The sequence below is a fragment of the Ostrinia nubilalis genome, chromosome 10, assembly GCF_963855985.1.
Source record: "Ostrinia nubilalis chromosome 10, ilOstNubi1.1, whole genome shotgun sequence".
Classification (NCBI taxonomy): Eukaryota; Metazoa; Arthropoda; class Insecta; order Lepidoptera; family Crambidae; genus Ostrinia; species Ostrinia nubilalis.
The window spans coordinates 5,119,402-5,135,622 of NC_087097.1; the positions used below are offsets into that span (position 1 = coordinate 5,119,402).

The 16,221-nt window shown below is 38.1% G+C and overlaps 1 protein-coding gene across 1 annotated transcript in view; it reads left to right on the forward strand.

Annotated features, from left to right (window-relative positions):
* LOC135075412 (uncharacterized) overlaps positions 1–11,906 on the forward strand; it is a 184,318-nt gene extending 172,412 nt beyond the window's left edge. Inside the window, exons 3-7 of the mRNA XM_063969856.1 lie at positions 8,311–8,499; positions 8,892–9,079; positions 9,488–9,707; positions 10,281–10,509; positions 11,132–11,906. Coding sequence (XP_063825926.1) covers positions 8,311–8,499; positions 8,892–9,079; positions 9,488–9,707; positions 10,281–10,509; positions 11,132–11,600 — 1,295 coding nt within the window. The 3' untranslated portion in view covers positions 11,601–11,906. The remainder of the gene's footprint in view (positions 1–8,310; positions 8,500–8,891; positions 9,080–9,487; positions 9,708–10,280; positions 10,510–11,131) is intronic.
* Positions 11,907–16,221: the final 4,315 nt, after the last annotated feature.

Sequence of the window (16,221 nt, forward strand, 5' to 3'; positions counted from 1 at the left end):
GAACATCTGAACTGTTCTACTTTTCATGTAGGTATTTTATCGGAGAAATTCTGGGTTCCATTGTGTAGATGAAAATGTTTTTGTCCCTTATTTCACACCACTTTTTACGAAAAATTTGGCAATGTCCTTTGACAAGGTCTAATCTCTGAACCACAGTTGCTCATATCACAGGGAAATTACACACATGCAGAGTTAGTTTACACACTGTAGAATTTAACTTCCATAAGCTTACATCTCTTAAAATTTATTACGATTGGATCATGGCATACGAAACTTTGTTCTACTCTTATTATCTCGATCCGATTCAAAGTCAAAGTCAAAGTCAACATTTCTTTATTTGTTTAGACTAATAAATAGTTCTTACAAATCGTCATTTTGCTCTTAAGGAGCCTCTACATGTCTCATAATCTTTTTACCCTACCAGCGCTTCGAGACCAACATTTGGCAAGTGCTGAGAAGAAGCGCCGCAACAAACTCAGTCACCACTCTCTGCCGGTTAATATAAATAAATAGAAATAGCAGTAGTAGGTACATTCGATTCAGGAGCAGTTCACTGAATTTACCATGCATTGCATTCTTGTATAGTGTATCTTCATATAACTACTCCGATTTCAGTTCTAAATTTATTCATTCGAATGGTGCATCGCGAAGTTACATTCCTCTCCATGTCCGATATTCCGTTGCAGAATCGATTTTTATTTTCAATTCACTCGCGCGTGATTCGAGATAGGCGGTGGATTTTTTCGCTTAACTGCCGGTTCGGTTAGAAAACACCGGAGTAGCAATTAATTTAGTTCGTTTCGGATACCTATAGATTATATAGATAGATAGATAGATAAACACCTTCGCATTCATTCGCACACTCACCTTCTTCTGTACACACACAACCTATACGCTCACACTCATCATACACACGACACACACATTCACACTTCAGTCTTCTCTGTTAAGCTATTAATATGTAAGTTTAATGCATGCACGTCTATGTTATTACCTTATATAACGCCATTCGTTCCGGGGGTGAGGCCTGGTGACCCGTAGCACAGGTTTCTCTTTTGAAACCTATTTCAGGCACCATTCCCTCGCACTTTAGGTTAGAAATCCTTGGCTTAGTTTCTATTGTATTGTGTACCTAAATTGTGAAGGGTAATAAATATTTTTTGTTTTTTTTGATTGATTGATACCGAATAGTTAAAATTGTCTTTATTTACGGTTTTACGTTTTGCTGCTCAGATAAAGGTAATTGGAGATCGACGGTGACCCGTAGCACAGGTTTCTCTTTTGAAACCTATTTCAGGCACCATTCCCTCGCACTTTAGGTTAGAAATCCTTGGCTTAGTTTCTATTGTATTGTGTACCTAAATTGTGAAGGGTAATAAATATTTTTTGATTTTTTTGATTGATTGATACCGAATAGTTAAAATTGTCTTTATTTACGGTTTTACGTTTTGCTGCTCAGATAAAGGTAATTGGAGATCGACAAAATTCTACCTTATATTTACACTGTTAATAACCTGTCATGATCATAAAGTAGGATATTTTGGAGCCGTAATAAATCATACGACTAAAATGTCTGTAACGATGAATGTTACTATCGATTTTTCAAGCACAAATCTGGATTATTTATGAGCATGTCACACACAGTGGATTAAGGATTAACTATACTCGCATCGCAGTACTTACACTGCTCGAAGAATAACAAATGGCTTATAATTATACCTACAATCAGGCTTTATAAAATAAGTGTAATTTATTTTAATAATTTTAGGAAAAAATCCTCGGCTTAGTGGGTAACGTTTAGTGTAATTAGGTAAGTATACTTAAAATACTTTACATTACTTTAAATATGAAAATGATGATGATGTCTCAAAACAAGTATATTTTAAGAACTGACTCATTCATGAAAGATCTCCCTCCATCCTTGACAATGAAATCCCTCTACTCTCCTAACAAATTACGTCATATCATTTACATTCCGTCTATCGGAGGCTGCAACAAGCTTTCTAAGGAGCCCATTATAATTCCGATGGGCTGACACTCAAATTAATGAGGGCCGCAATCAAGACTCTGTTTAGTTTAATCAAAGTGAAAAGTGCCATTTAACTTTTGAGAGGGTCAACCTTTCTCTCGTCTCACCGCTGAGGCTGAAAGAAAGTTGATTCAGTGAGTCCACCCCCCGCTAAGTTTCTACAATACAAATGAGTGACGTTAGCGGGTATAGATCTTGCCATCCACGAAGACGCGCCCCACCAATTTTTGGTCGAGGGAAGCACGGGGTGCGGGGAGTTTATTCCGAGCAATCCGAGCGTCATTATTGTAGTGTGCGTGTTTGGATCATGGATAACACTCATGGATAATTTAGCGTGTTCCGATAACAATCAAACATTAGCGGAAGAATGGTGGGGCGCGTTTTTGTGAATGACTCGATCTATACAATAGAACTATACATTATACTCAGCTCAGACGTGGTCGTTACCTATGGACCTCATAAGAAGGCTCAAGGTCACCAAAAGGGCGATGGAGCATGCTATGCTCGGTTAAGGTCGCAAGAAGCACCTGGATGTGGGCAGCGCAGGACCGGTGTGTGGAAAACCTTTGTCCAGCAGTGGACGTCATTTCGCCAAAAGAAGAAAGAGAGAAAGAACGAAGAAGATCACATTGTCTACACTCTAGAGAAAGAACGAAGAAGACCTCATTGTCTACAGGCACAAATAATGATTGTAAAAGGGACTGAGAGAAAAGTGAACCTTCTGTTCCTCCCTTAATTTGTGGCTTGAGGCTAGGTGCGCAGACTTTTTTATAATTACCGTCTGAAAATGTTAAATGGCTTTACGCGAGAAGTTTCTCTTAGTAGAATGATAGGTCTAATTTACATGACAGAGACTCTATCTTTGTAAACTTAGAAACGGAAAATGGAAAGTTACAAATGCCCACCTTTAAAATTCTCACTAGAAGATGAAGTAAAAACAATTTATTTATAAGTTGTGTAACATGTATGTTTACTGTGCAACGTTATTCTTATGAACCATGTCAGACGCCAATCATTTAATTAAGCGACAATAGTCCAAAGGTAACTGAGGTAACCGATCTGACTGGCAGTCCGCCAACAGGGAGAGATGGCGGGAGATCGTACGGACTCACGGAGAGCTGTATCCGCCTCTACAATAGACGTGGACGCCTTAACGTAACCACGACCGTTCTGCCAAGAGCGGAACGACTGAGATGAAAAAGCCCAACGGTATCGGGATCGGGCTGGCCGAATAGAGATTTGACGCACGCTGGTATAGGGATGATTCCTGGGGAAAAAAGCAAGAGTTTGTATTAGTCCGTCAGTTAACTTATCAAAAAATACTCGACATGTATTTTTCACTTTTTCAAACTAATTAAAATTGAAAGAGATCAAACGCGCCAATGTTCAAAAGAAGAGACCCGTGAAGTCAAGGGGTGCTTAAAAATGTAGCACTTTGTGACGTCACGCGGAACTTCAACGCATCATAACTCTGAAATTAATTGTTTGATTGACGTGTCCAATATTTTTTGATAATGTAATTGACGGACCACATTTTTTTAGGAAACTAGCCTTTTCAACCAACACGACAGAAGAATTCTACGCAACCTACAATTTAGATTAACCCTGACCTTTCCAATCGGTTACACCTTAAAGACACCACCGAATCAATTAAGCCGCTGACTCGCCAAATCCCAGGAATGTTCCAAAAGTCCAAAATTCCAAATCACATCCAAAGGAATCATTTAATTAGCCCACTCGCCGTCTCAAACCGTTTCTACGTGATCAGTCTTTTAAAAGGTTAATTAGAAATTCCGCGGGATTACACTGTAAACAAACCGATGTTGGTTCATTGGTTTTTCATGTTAATTGGATTTTGCGAGTTAATTTGTGAGTTGCCTTTTGTCTAGATTTATCATAATACTTGAAATCATTGTAGGGGTACAATAGTTGTCTGCATACAGAATCAATGGTTGCTAATTATGAAGTACGTATTATTATATAAGTACTATGATATTGAAAATCTCGTTGATTAATGATGAATTCAAACTGAATAAGTAACAACAACAAAAACAATTAGGAATATTACTCGTATAACGGATGACATGACCAAAAGTGTTTATGTTGCCGACAATGTATAACTGAAGCAGAAGACAATACACTGTGTAATTATTGTCCTTTTAGAACGTTCTATAAGTAACATTTTTTATTTTATAATAGGTATTGTTAATTGCAGTAATGTTATCAATCTCTCTTTTATTTGAACAAAAGTTTGTTTTTGTGAACTTATGAAGCTTGCCACAATAAAGCCTTGTAGTGGTAGGGAATCCATCGGAATAAGGTATATTCAATAGCTTAGGGTTATGTTGTAGATTTTAGGAATTTGGCTGTAATGTATAGGACAGCTGTATACAGCGACAGCCCTAATGTCCCATCTGTATTGTCATTGTTCATGTGTGATTAATGCCGACTCTGACACGTTTCCAAGTGTCATTTTAATTGTATACCTACCTATGTTTCTGTTGCTCTGAATACACAATCGGTTCAATGGCCCTTGTGATAAGTATTTGTCCTTTTGAATACGAAGGGCGTAATCGATCAGTGACTCATATTTCATGTAGCTACGATATATGACGATTACGGTACGAATATGTAATAAGATATTTTGCTGTTTATTTTCGTATACGGCATTAAAAGAACAATTAGGTACTTAGTTTGTTTTTTTAACTTATTTTGGACAAAAAAAAAACAAAGAACAAGAGAAAGCATAGGAATTGCTAAAAAACATGTTTTGGAACAGTATTGATATTTTTTGACATTGAAATGTTTGGGCGTGTCGGCAGAGAAACATTTTATAAGCATCTTTTATAACTTTCAAACATTTTTATAGGCTGAAACTGTTTAGTTTCCGAACCATTCTTATCAAATTACGCATCTAAAATGTTTCACGACCTTTTACAGCCGTTATCAACTGTTTAGTTCACAATCCAATCACCAAAACATCCAATACAGTTCAGCTATCTTGGAAGCATCGGCCATCCAATTTGCAGATCCGATCGTTGTTCGGCAAAAATCATACCTATACACCGCGCCAATGGAAACTGGCAATTTCGAAAATACATTTTGATAATTGATAAAAATCTACTCTCTTATAGAAAAATAGATAGATAAATAGGAAAACCAAAGATACCGACATAAACTTAATTGACAGTGTAGCGTATGGGGCAGAAAAGTTCTCGAGTGACCATGAGACAGAAGACGTAGTGTGAGCAGGCCTCCTACTAAGTGGACCGACGATCTGGCGAAGGTCATCGCAAGACCGGTCATTGTGAAAATCCTTAGGGGAGGCCTTTATCCAGCAGTGGACGTGATTTGCAACGAATCACGAACGAATGAACAAAAAATCTACTCAAAGAGAGATAAATTGAATCCCTAACAGTATTTCACATTGCAATTTAATGTCATTTCACCAGATATATCCAAAACTCGAATCGATATCAAAGTTATTCGACTGTTTGTTGTAAAAGTTGCCGGTTTCTACTGGCGCGGGGTATACATATTGTGGGAAGACACGGACGGGCTCGTCCTATCTCGATCAGCGGACTGTTGGTGTCGATTGATTTCGTGATCTCGCATTTTGGCAGTGTAAAGGGCTGTAGCTGTGTGGAGGGTTTAGATTATTTACTGGTATATCCCCTTGGTTTCTTTGAAACCGTTTAGAAACATGTTTAAGAGCGGTATTAAAGGAAAATGAAACATTGTGGTGACTCTGTTGCATAAATATTTTATACAAGATCGTGATCATTATAATTCGTCTTTACTGGCGACATTTAGCCTGAGTTACACCACCTTATTTTAACCGTAACAATAAAAATAACCGTTGCTTTTTGTATGGAGTATGACAGAAGTTTGTAAGGTGGTGCAACCCAGCCTTAAAGATATTATTTTACATTTAATTAAGTTAAAAAAATTAATTTTGTGTCAAATTGACGGTAATACTTAGTCATCGTTTATTTGGAAGATAAATGCCAAATGCTATTGGAGGTAAAGTTTTGCTTGAATCTCTAGGTATTCTCATACAGCCCTTGATTGATATAATTTATCAGTTTCAAAATAACAAACAACCATTGATAAAATTAGTATAAAAGTTATTTTATGTAGTGGGTTAAAAAAAGATTTAGCAACTTGTACTTTTTAAGACGCTGGCCATTCCCACACTTTTCGTAAACCGTTTTAACGTCTTACTCTCGTATTTCCAAAGAATTCCTGCATTTCCCAAGGGCCCTTCATAATCTTGACACACTTCGACAATACTGAAATACCCTCGACATTCCCAGGTTTGTAAGCACCTGAATTTTTCGGTTCTTACATAAAAAATATTAATTTTATATGAAACCCGAACGTAAAGTTTAATCTTTCAGTACATCTGCTTTTTACGAGTAAACGCATAAAACAGAAATGTTCCAGTGAAAAAAGAATACTACAAATGGCCTATAAAGTGGATTTTATATGTCTACAAACGTTTTGTAGTGAATCCTAAGTACGACACATAAACAATGCTGACGAAGTTATTATTGCTTTACTACAAAATAAGCGCTCTATCTATAAGAAGTGGGTGGAACTTTTATAGTAAGGACCCACTAGAATTTAATGTGTTTGTTGTTTTAGGTAGTGAGATAAACTAGAATCCAATTTTAAAATATTTTTCATCAATGTTTTCCGCCACAATTAGTCATTTTGGACGACTTTCGCAAAGTTCACTGGTGAGCCAATGACATACAATATTATACTTCTTAAACTAGCGTTTTACAATGGTAAAGGATAGACCTTTATCACCAAAAGTGAAATTTAGCTGACCGCTTCAGTTTTGTATTCATTGACCACGTCGAAAGTCATAATAAATCTTCGCGCGAAAATTTCCGCAAGTCAATTCCATGTTTTTGTAGTCAAGATAATTTTCAATTCAATGTTAATAATATAAAACGTGCTCAAATGATAAAAAGTTTTGAATAAGGTTATAGTCAAAAATTACAAACTTTTCATTCATTCAATTCATTCAAAATATTTTTATTTTTCCACACAACAATGTCTCAAATCGTGGGTGTCGTGGGTATCTAATAACTTAGATAGAGTACCTACTTTTTTAACACATACGTCGTGATTGGTACCATGTACCTTAATTTAACCATGGCGCTTGCAACAGTGCCGAAATATCGGAAACTCAAAATTAAGGTAGGTACATGGTAGCAATCCCGTCAGTAATAATAATTATGTTAGTGACCATGAAAGTTTAAAACAACATACAAAATTAACAGCCACATCAAATAAAGACAACAACGACCGAATTCTAAATTCAACCTTATCAATAGAAAACGATCTCTTTCACATCCCAGAACAAGAAAGAGATTATGATTACGATGAAGATTGTGACACAATTCTCAAATTCATGGACTTGTTTATTCTCATTTCCACGGTTTTATTGTCATAAATTTTAAACATGACGATGCTCGTTTTAAATCTGACGTTTGCAAATTATTTCCGCAGTCAATACAAAAACAACAAGAATAATAACTGTGCAATGTGAACCACACGCCAAAGTGCAATTACCCACATTTCGCGAACTTTCTGAACGCTGCCATTGTATTCCATACAAAGTGAAGCAAAAGAATATAACCGCGTTTAAGAAAAAGGCTTGGAAGATTTTTGAAGAACTTTAAAGGAGCGCAACAGAAACCGAACCGTTCTTTATGTTGAATTTCATAACTCGTATTCGTTTTGTAAGGAAACTGATAAGTACTCGTCGAGAAAAGAACTGACTGAAGTCTTCTTTAAAAAATGTTCTGTGACTACGGTATTCCATAACAGATAAATACGGCTTTCGTGTATATGAGGGTTTTAATACTATTATAAATAAGTGATCGGCGTTGTCAGGTTCTGACTACCAATTCGTGGGTCAAGTAGTCCGAACCCTATAGTCTGCCGGACTATTGTTGTAAGCCCACTCAAAACACGTGCTTTTAACGGGAATAATTTGTAATTTTTCCGGTACGAATTATTTATAATTACTAGTTCTTGTAAAATTGTAAGTTGGTATTATTTTTCAATAATTTAATAACAGTTATGTTTTTACTACGCATTGGCAAAAGCAACACCGTTCGTTCGTTCGTCGTTCGTTTCAGCCTAATGACGTCTACTGCTGAACAAAGGCCTCCCCCAAGGATTGCCACTAAGATCGGTCCTGCGCCGCCAGCATCCAGGCACCTCTTGTATCTTGAAACTAAACAACTTTGTTTTTGTTCCAGAACGCCTCAATGTCCTCTACGAGAGGAACTGGACCCGGCTGGTCCACGAGCAGCTCAGAAAGTTCGAGTCGTCCATCGTGGCCGCGGCCAGGCAGTCCTCGGAGACTCAGCCGCCCGAGCTGGCCATGGACTCCAAGTGGACCTTCTCGGGTGCTCTGATATACTGCATCACTTTAATTACTACTATAGGTACGTTCTTTTATTTATGTGTCCTGTTTCAATACATATTTTTAACCGGACGGCTGACCGCATTCCGGCTAACCGCATAGTGCGTTCTAGCAGAGTAAATACAAATGAGTATGTCATCTTCATAGAAACGCCCGAGCGCGGTTTGTATGTGAGCGCGCCAATACGTATGCGACGCGCACGCACACACTGACAAAATTCAGCGCACCTCACCGCTAATTCACGCTAAATTGTCTTAAAGATGACCTACTCATTTGTATTTACTCTGGTTCTAGGCCTTACTGTAGTGGAGATTAGAGGACCTGACGATGATGATCACGATACATATCGTACAACTCAACCAATATAAATATGAACTACAAATATTGTTCACTCTACTTCACACCTTATTCCAGGATATGGGAACGTCTCGCCCCGCACAGCTGCGGGCCGAGCAGCGACGGTGGCGTACGCTGCTGCTGGAGTGCCTTTGACCCTGGCCTGCCTAGCTGGCCTAGGAGCCTCGCTAGCCAGGCTGGCCCGGTTGGCCTGGCTGAGGGCTACCAAAGGAAAAGTACCTAATACGTGGCGGAAGGACGTTGAGGTGAGTAATTTGAAAATAACAAAAATCTATTATCTAATATTTTTCTAGGGAGGAATCAATAATTCCATATTCTCATTTTCATAAACATTCTACAAACTAGATATTAGTTACAGAATTTATATTAGAACCGATATAACTTCTATTTGCTACATTGGATAAACAATATTTCAAAGTCTAAGTCATCGCATCGATTTTAATTCAATTCAAACTCAAGCATTATTCACCGTCGTCTAATAAACTGTGGTTATAGTGCTAATTTAAATAAAATTATTAAAGCATAATTTGACCTATTCATACATTTATAAATTCAACCAACTTAAAAGTTGTGTTTGAAAGTTGAATTGATAGCTTTTAAGGCATGTTTTATATCGGGTGAAACATTTTTTTGTGATTTTCTTCTATCACCAGCTCGAAAACCACCTCCAACTCCACGAGCAGCAGCGCCTTCTGCCACAGCCAGCAGAGAACAACCAGTACACCTCGTTCCCTCCTCGAAGCCACAGATCCCCCGGGACTGTGAGGGCCCGGGCCGGAGACAGAGGTCAATATTCGCAAGTATTCGAGAGGGCCCCCACGAGCCCTCGGGCCGCCACGCTCGGTCGTATCAAGCGCAGTGCCTTGGCTGATGGTGAGCTTATGTTTTGTGGCTTTTAGACTAGGATAGAATTAAGACCTAGGTTAGGTAACCTCAAGTACCTTTACTGGTGCTCTAGCAAATGCTAATAAATCGTCTACATACTAGGTACTTAGTGTTGAACCTGGACTGACTATAGTAGGGTTACTTGCCTTGTGTGACTAACTTATGAGTAAAATGTGTTGGTGATGGTAACTCAAAGAAACCGATTTGTATGAATAAAGCACTTTAACGTTAGGTATGATACCAGCAATCGAATGATTTGTTTTACTTCAAGTAATGTAGCTATTGATTGAAGAATAAAAGATTGATGATTGTGATATGAATTGTTTAGAAATATGGGATATGAAACAAAGACTCCATTAGAACCAATGGATTTGACATTATAATCGATGTCTTAATTACGAACAAAACAAAACCCCGAAAGACAAACCCGTAAGGTCATGTTGGATTGACATTGACCTTTGGTGATCGATACTGTAAATACCGGGCGCTTCATCGCTACGCTTTCATTGTACGCACGCCAACTTAGTCCTTGTTCACCAACTAAAGTGTTTTTGTTCTCAGAGCCGCATTCCTCGTCAGCTCTTCAAACGCAGACGTTGGATCGCAAGAAGACGTTTGGGAGTATGAAGTGTCTCGCCACAGTTCACGGGCCAGGCCGGGGCAGAGGCAGAAACACTATACAGAGGCCGCGAGGCGCTGTGATTGAGCAACTCATTGCTGAAGAGTGTGGGGAGATCCCGCTGAATAGGAGTCAAGAGGATTTGGACGACTCTGAAGATCCTGATGAAGCGTAAGTTATTTTCACCAATTACTAGGGTAACGGAAATAAATACAAATATTAAGATAGATCAACGAGCCGAATTCTCAATAAGAATTTTCAATTTTGAGGGACCGAATAAAGAAAAGGACGGATAAATAATGACACATTGTCATGTTGTATAAATTAAATTTAATAAAGAGAAAGCGTAATCATTAATATTATAAATAAAACTATTTTTTTTTAAGACTTTCTAAACTTATGATTTCATCTACGAGATAAACAGGACTATTCCCACCTCTCTTTCCCACTCCTGTGTAGCCAGGATCTACAGTTTGACCGCCACAAAAACCCAACCAATGAAGGTCAAGTTTGTCCCGGGGGAAAGTTAAACTGTCATTGGACCCGAAACGAAATTAATCAGAAGAACATAGGAGGAGTTCGAAATTAAGGTTCGACTTCCCTCCATTGCAAAGCGGATGACAGGTGACAAACAAAGGTTTAAAACCTTTAAGAAAAGATTATGCACCACGGACAATAAATATCAATTTAGGGGGTCTATCTTATGAGCAATTAGCAACTACCTACCTGCCAATAATATCATCTACGAGATAGTGTTTACATGAGTCTTCATTACAGTTCATATTTGTTACAGAATATGTCCACACGACACGCCCTCCCGAGTGCCTTTGATCTGGAACGACGAGAGCAAATCCAAGAGTTGTGCTGTCCCCACCAGCAGCGCCTCGACCAGCGTGCAGCATCACCACACCATTGACCACTGTCACGTCCCCATCGGCATCGTGCTCTTCCTTCTCTTCGCCTATATCTGTGTGGGCGCGGCCATCTTCTCCGCCTGGGAGAACTGGTCCTTCCTCGACGCCGCTTACTTCTGCTTCATTGCTCTTGCCACCATCGGCTTCGGAGACTTCGTTCCCACCAGCTTCCTCACCTCCAAACAAAGCACGGAGACCTCCAAAAGCGAATACATCCAAATGGTCGCCTGCTGTGCCTACCTCGTCTTCGGACTCATCCTCATAGCCATGTCCTTCAGTCTCCTTCAAGACGAAGTCGTGGCCAGGTGTACCCAGCTCGCCAATAACCTGGGGTTGTCGAGACAATGACAATACGAGAAGAGCGACTGCAGCTCTACAGACAATCATCTCAGGATGTTATGATCGTTGTTATAAGGAACTTCAATCCGTTTACACGGACCGTACTTCTTAATATTGGAATTGTATTTCATGTTACCACTGTATAAAAAAAATATTTTCTCATATCAGCATGATTGATCTTTATGGGTGAAATTGAAACTTTTTACGGAATTTGTACTCGAAATTGAATGACGATTGTGATGTAAATAATGTATAAAATATTTATAAAAGCAAGGCTGAAATTGTAATGAAACAATAAAATTGTGTTGAAACGTACTTCTACATTATTCAACCTTTTTATAAGTTTTTACTAGGAAAAGTTTTCAGATATTCACAATCGATATCAGTAATAATTTAACTTTAGAAAGTAACCATTCCAGACAATGATTACCTACCTACAAAATGTAGACTAACAAAGTTTCAAAATAAAGTTTTAAAAGTCGAAAGTAAAGCTATGAGAGTACCAAGTCATGGAGGGACATGATGTTATTTTAAAAAGAATATCATCAAAGAGAACACAGCTTGCACCGACCCAGTAAACCGAATTTTAAGTGTTCCATTTAACCCTGCAAAAAACAAAATTGGCAATTTAACACGGTCTGCAGATGAAACCGCATATTTGCATTAAAAACGGGTCATTATTAAAGCGCAATACAACCCCTGCCCAATATTGCGCCGGATCAACGCGTGGCGGTACACGGCTTATGTGGGATTTACACTGGTCGACTTAATTGTCCAGGCAGTGCTTTCATAAAGGTTCGGCCAAACCAACGAGTGGAGCCTGCGTGCGCAACGGCGATCAGAGGGCCTGGTGTGAGTTTACATCAAACGCGTATGACGGATTGTACAGTGCCCCTAGCAGAAACGTTCAAGAACTAAAACTTAGCGAGCACGTTAAAAAAACATATGAAGATTTCAGTTCTTGAAAGTTTCCGCTGGGGCGCTGTTCAATCCGTCATACATTTAATGTCACTTTTTACGCAACCGATATCGTTGCGGGAAATAAACGGACACTACGCCCCCAGATGTCGTATATGAATTTGTAACGATGAGTTCACATCAACCTGTCATTGGCGATATATGCCAATGAACGCTATCGCTATCGCCATCGTCAAGTTACACGCGTTGGTTTGGCCGAAGCTTTCATACTCTATGCCGCTATTTCGTAAAGCAATCGCAACTAGTCGTTCCCACGATAGAATCTACAACATTACTAATTTAACAAGGACGAGGTTGCATGCTATGTCAAGATTGGAATCGTGTTAAGCACACTTTAATTGGATACAAACAGAATGCATTTTGAATAAATATTAGTTAGACTTTTCGGGTGCTAATAAATGAACTGAACATCCCATTGGGTACAGGTGAAACTAGAGGCTTCTTTAACATGGATCCAGTAACATGGCCTTAAAATTAAAGGTAAGTTTTCCAAATGGAAAGTTTTTGTTAATAACATTATGTATCAAAATTAAAAAATAATATCGGTGGTTGTAACAGAGTTCCTATAAAGGGTTAGTAGTAGTTTCGCACGATTTTCCTTTGCACGAATGTGCGAAACGTCCCCTTTCAATAATATTTTTTTTTAGTAGGCGTTTCGCCCGGATGTATTAAAAGCATTAAAATCGCGTGCGAATCGACTCTTTTTTTGAACTAGTAGTATGCGATTACTAGTTCTCAAAGGGGTCGATTCGCACCCGTTTTTAACAACGCCTACTAAAAAAAAAAGTATTATTGAAAGGGGACGTTTCGCACATTCGTGCGAAGGAAAATCGTGCGAAACTACTAATAACCCCCTATAAAGCATGTTCATATTTTTTCTGAAGAATTTTCATTGTAAGTACAGCAAATCAAAACGTTTAAATCTCGCTTCACAATGTGAATCTATAAAAGTTAAAGCCCACCATCCAGTCATACCATAGGCTAAAACGGATCATGTAAACGGGGTTTGGCTGGACACAGGTCATACCCGGAAAGCCCGGGCGGGATTACGCCGGGTCCAGCGGGCCACAGCCTTGAATTACTGGACCCTTATCAAAGGTCCTAGAAGTTAGGAATGCTTTTTTCACACTTGCCTTTGTGGGAATTATTATACAGTTTAAATAATATTATGTGAAAGAACTTTCAAGAGTTGAGTTTACCATTACAAATACAAATACAAACACAAAATCATTTATTCAGAATCAGGATTGAATTTAAACAGGGTTTCGATTCGGGTTTTCTTTTAAGAAAAAGTAGATAAGTACTTGTGTTAGAAGTTAGTGTATTAAGTTGAATATACCTACTTTACGCGCTTAAAGTAAGTAGATACAATTAAAAGAATTTGTTTTGACTCGATTAGTTAAATCGTACATTTCCTTCTTATATTACTATCCCGCATAGTCCAGTCATTTAAGCTTAAATTAGGTAAGAATCTCGGAATTAGAGATACCCAGCTGTAAGTCTGTAAATACTTGTATATTGACACCCTAAAAGTTGTCTCAAAACCTACATATGGTAGGGTGTAAGCAACTATTAAATTTTAAGGTCAAAGGTCACAAAAATCGGTTTTTTGCGCTTTTTTTGGAAATATCTCATTTCCTATGGGTTTTTTGCTATTTGTATTTATTATCAATATTGTAGAATACTAAATTCTTTACAAATTTTGTTTAAAAATTTTTTTTATACGGTGAACCGTTTTCGAGATAGAGGGCGGAGAGCGCGCGGTCACTGCATCACTTCAGGTCAACTTAAGCGGTTTAGGTTTTTCATACAAAAGGATTTTCCCGCTAATTCCCGTGGGAATTTCGGTAATTACTTGTTGTAAATAAGCTTTAAGTTTACTAAGGTACCTACATGCCAAATTTCAAGCGTCTAACTTCCGTTAAGCGTTTAGATTTTTCATACAAAAGGATTTTCCCGCTAATTCCTGTTCCCATGGGAATTCCTAAGTAAACTATAACCTGCCCAGGTATATGAAGAATAATTGTACCAAGTTTCGTTAAAATCCGTCGAGTAGTTTTTGTTTCTATAAGGAACATACAGACGGACAGACAGACAGACAAAAATTTTACTGATTGCATTTTTGGCATCAGTATCGATCACTAATCACCCCCTGATAGTTATTTTGAAAATATATTTCATGTATAGAATTCTGTCCGTCTGTATGTTCCTTATAGAAACAAAAACTACTCGACGGATTTTAACGAAACTTGGTACAATTATTCTTCATACACCTGGGCAGGTTATAGTATACTTAGGAATTCCCACGGGAACAGGAATTAGCGAGAAAATCCTTTTGTATGAAAAATCTAAACGCTTAACGGAAGTTAGACGCTTGAAATTTGGCATGTAGGTACCTTAGTAAACTCAAAGCTTAGTTACAACAAGGAATTCCCGAAATTCCCACAGGAATTAGCGGGAAAATCCTTTTGTATGAAAAATCTAAACCGCTTAAGTAGACCTGAAGTGATGCAGTGACCGCGCGCTCTCCGCCCTCTATCTCGAAAACGGTTCACCGTATAAAAAAAGTTTTTAAACAAAATTTGTAGAGAATTTAGTATTCTACAATATTGATAATAAATACAAATAGCAAAAAACCCACAGGAAATGAGATATTTCTAAAAAAAGCGCAAAAAACCGATTTTTGTGACCGTTGACCTTGAAATTTAATAGTTGCTTACACCCTACCATATGTAGGTTTTGAGACAACTTTTAGGGTGTCAATATACACGTATTTACAGACTTACAGCTGGGTATCTCGAATTCCGAGGTGAACTTACTATAATGACTGGACTAGCACTAATAAAAGAAGAGTAATAAGATAAAAATAAAATTAAATTAATAAAAAATGAATTTATTGCCCTCAAACCTTAAATAAACATACAGGAAGTTGAATCTTGCTATTTACATAAAGGTACACCGAAGATGGCGCCACTAGCAGCACTTCAGTTTTACGAACGATCACCGCCGGGTAGTGATGTCTAAAGTGACAACAATCGTAATTTAATAGTTTTTGACTTTATTTTTTACTTTTGTTTTATCAATACCGAACATGAGTGCATGCATTGTGTATGGAAAAGGTGATATGAAAAGTGATGAAGTATGAAGTCGTAAGACTTGGAGAAGGAGTTTTCCTGTGGCCGTGGTACCTCGAGGTGTTTGTCAAAAGGCGTCTGCATCTACAGCATCTGGAGTTAAGTAAAGGTAAGTGCAATCATTTTCTTTCACAGGGCATATACTTATTCTTGTTTTTCCCACCTTGCACGGGCTTTTCTAGAATTATGTACGATGTGTAACAACCAACCACAATTTTTGGAAGAAAGAAAGAAAATACATTTATATGGCACACTAGAACAACAAATTACAGAAATAAAACGTTAAACAAAATAATTTTAAAATTATGCCAAATAGGCTTCCACTCAGCATAAAGCCGCAGTGCGTAGCACCACGACGCTGGTTTTCAGTGGTCGCAGGTAAACATTTAAAAAACAAGACGCAACTGAGCAACGGTGACACATACACATTTTGGCATACGTTTAAGTAAAGCAAAAACAACAAACATGAAAATGAGAATAAGTACACGATCAAATACCAACAGCAGATACGTGCAAAT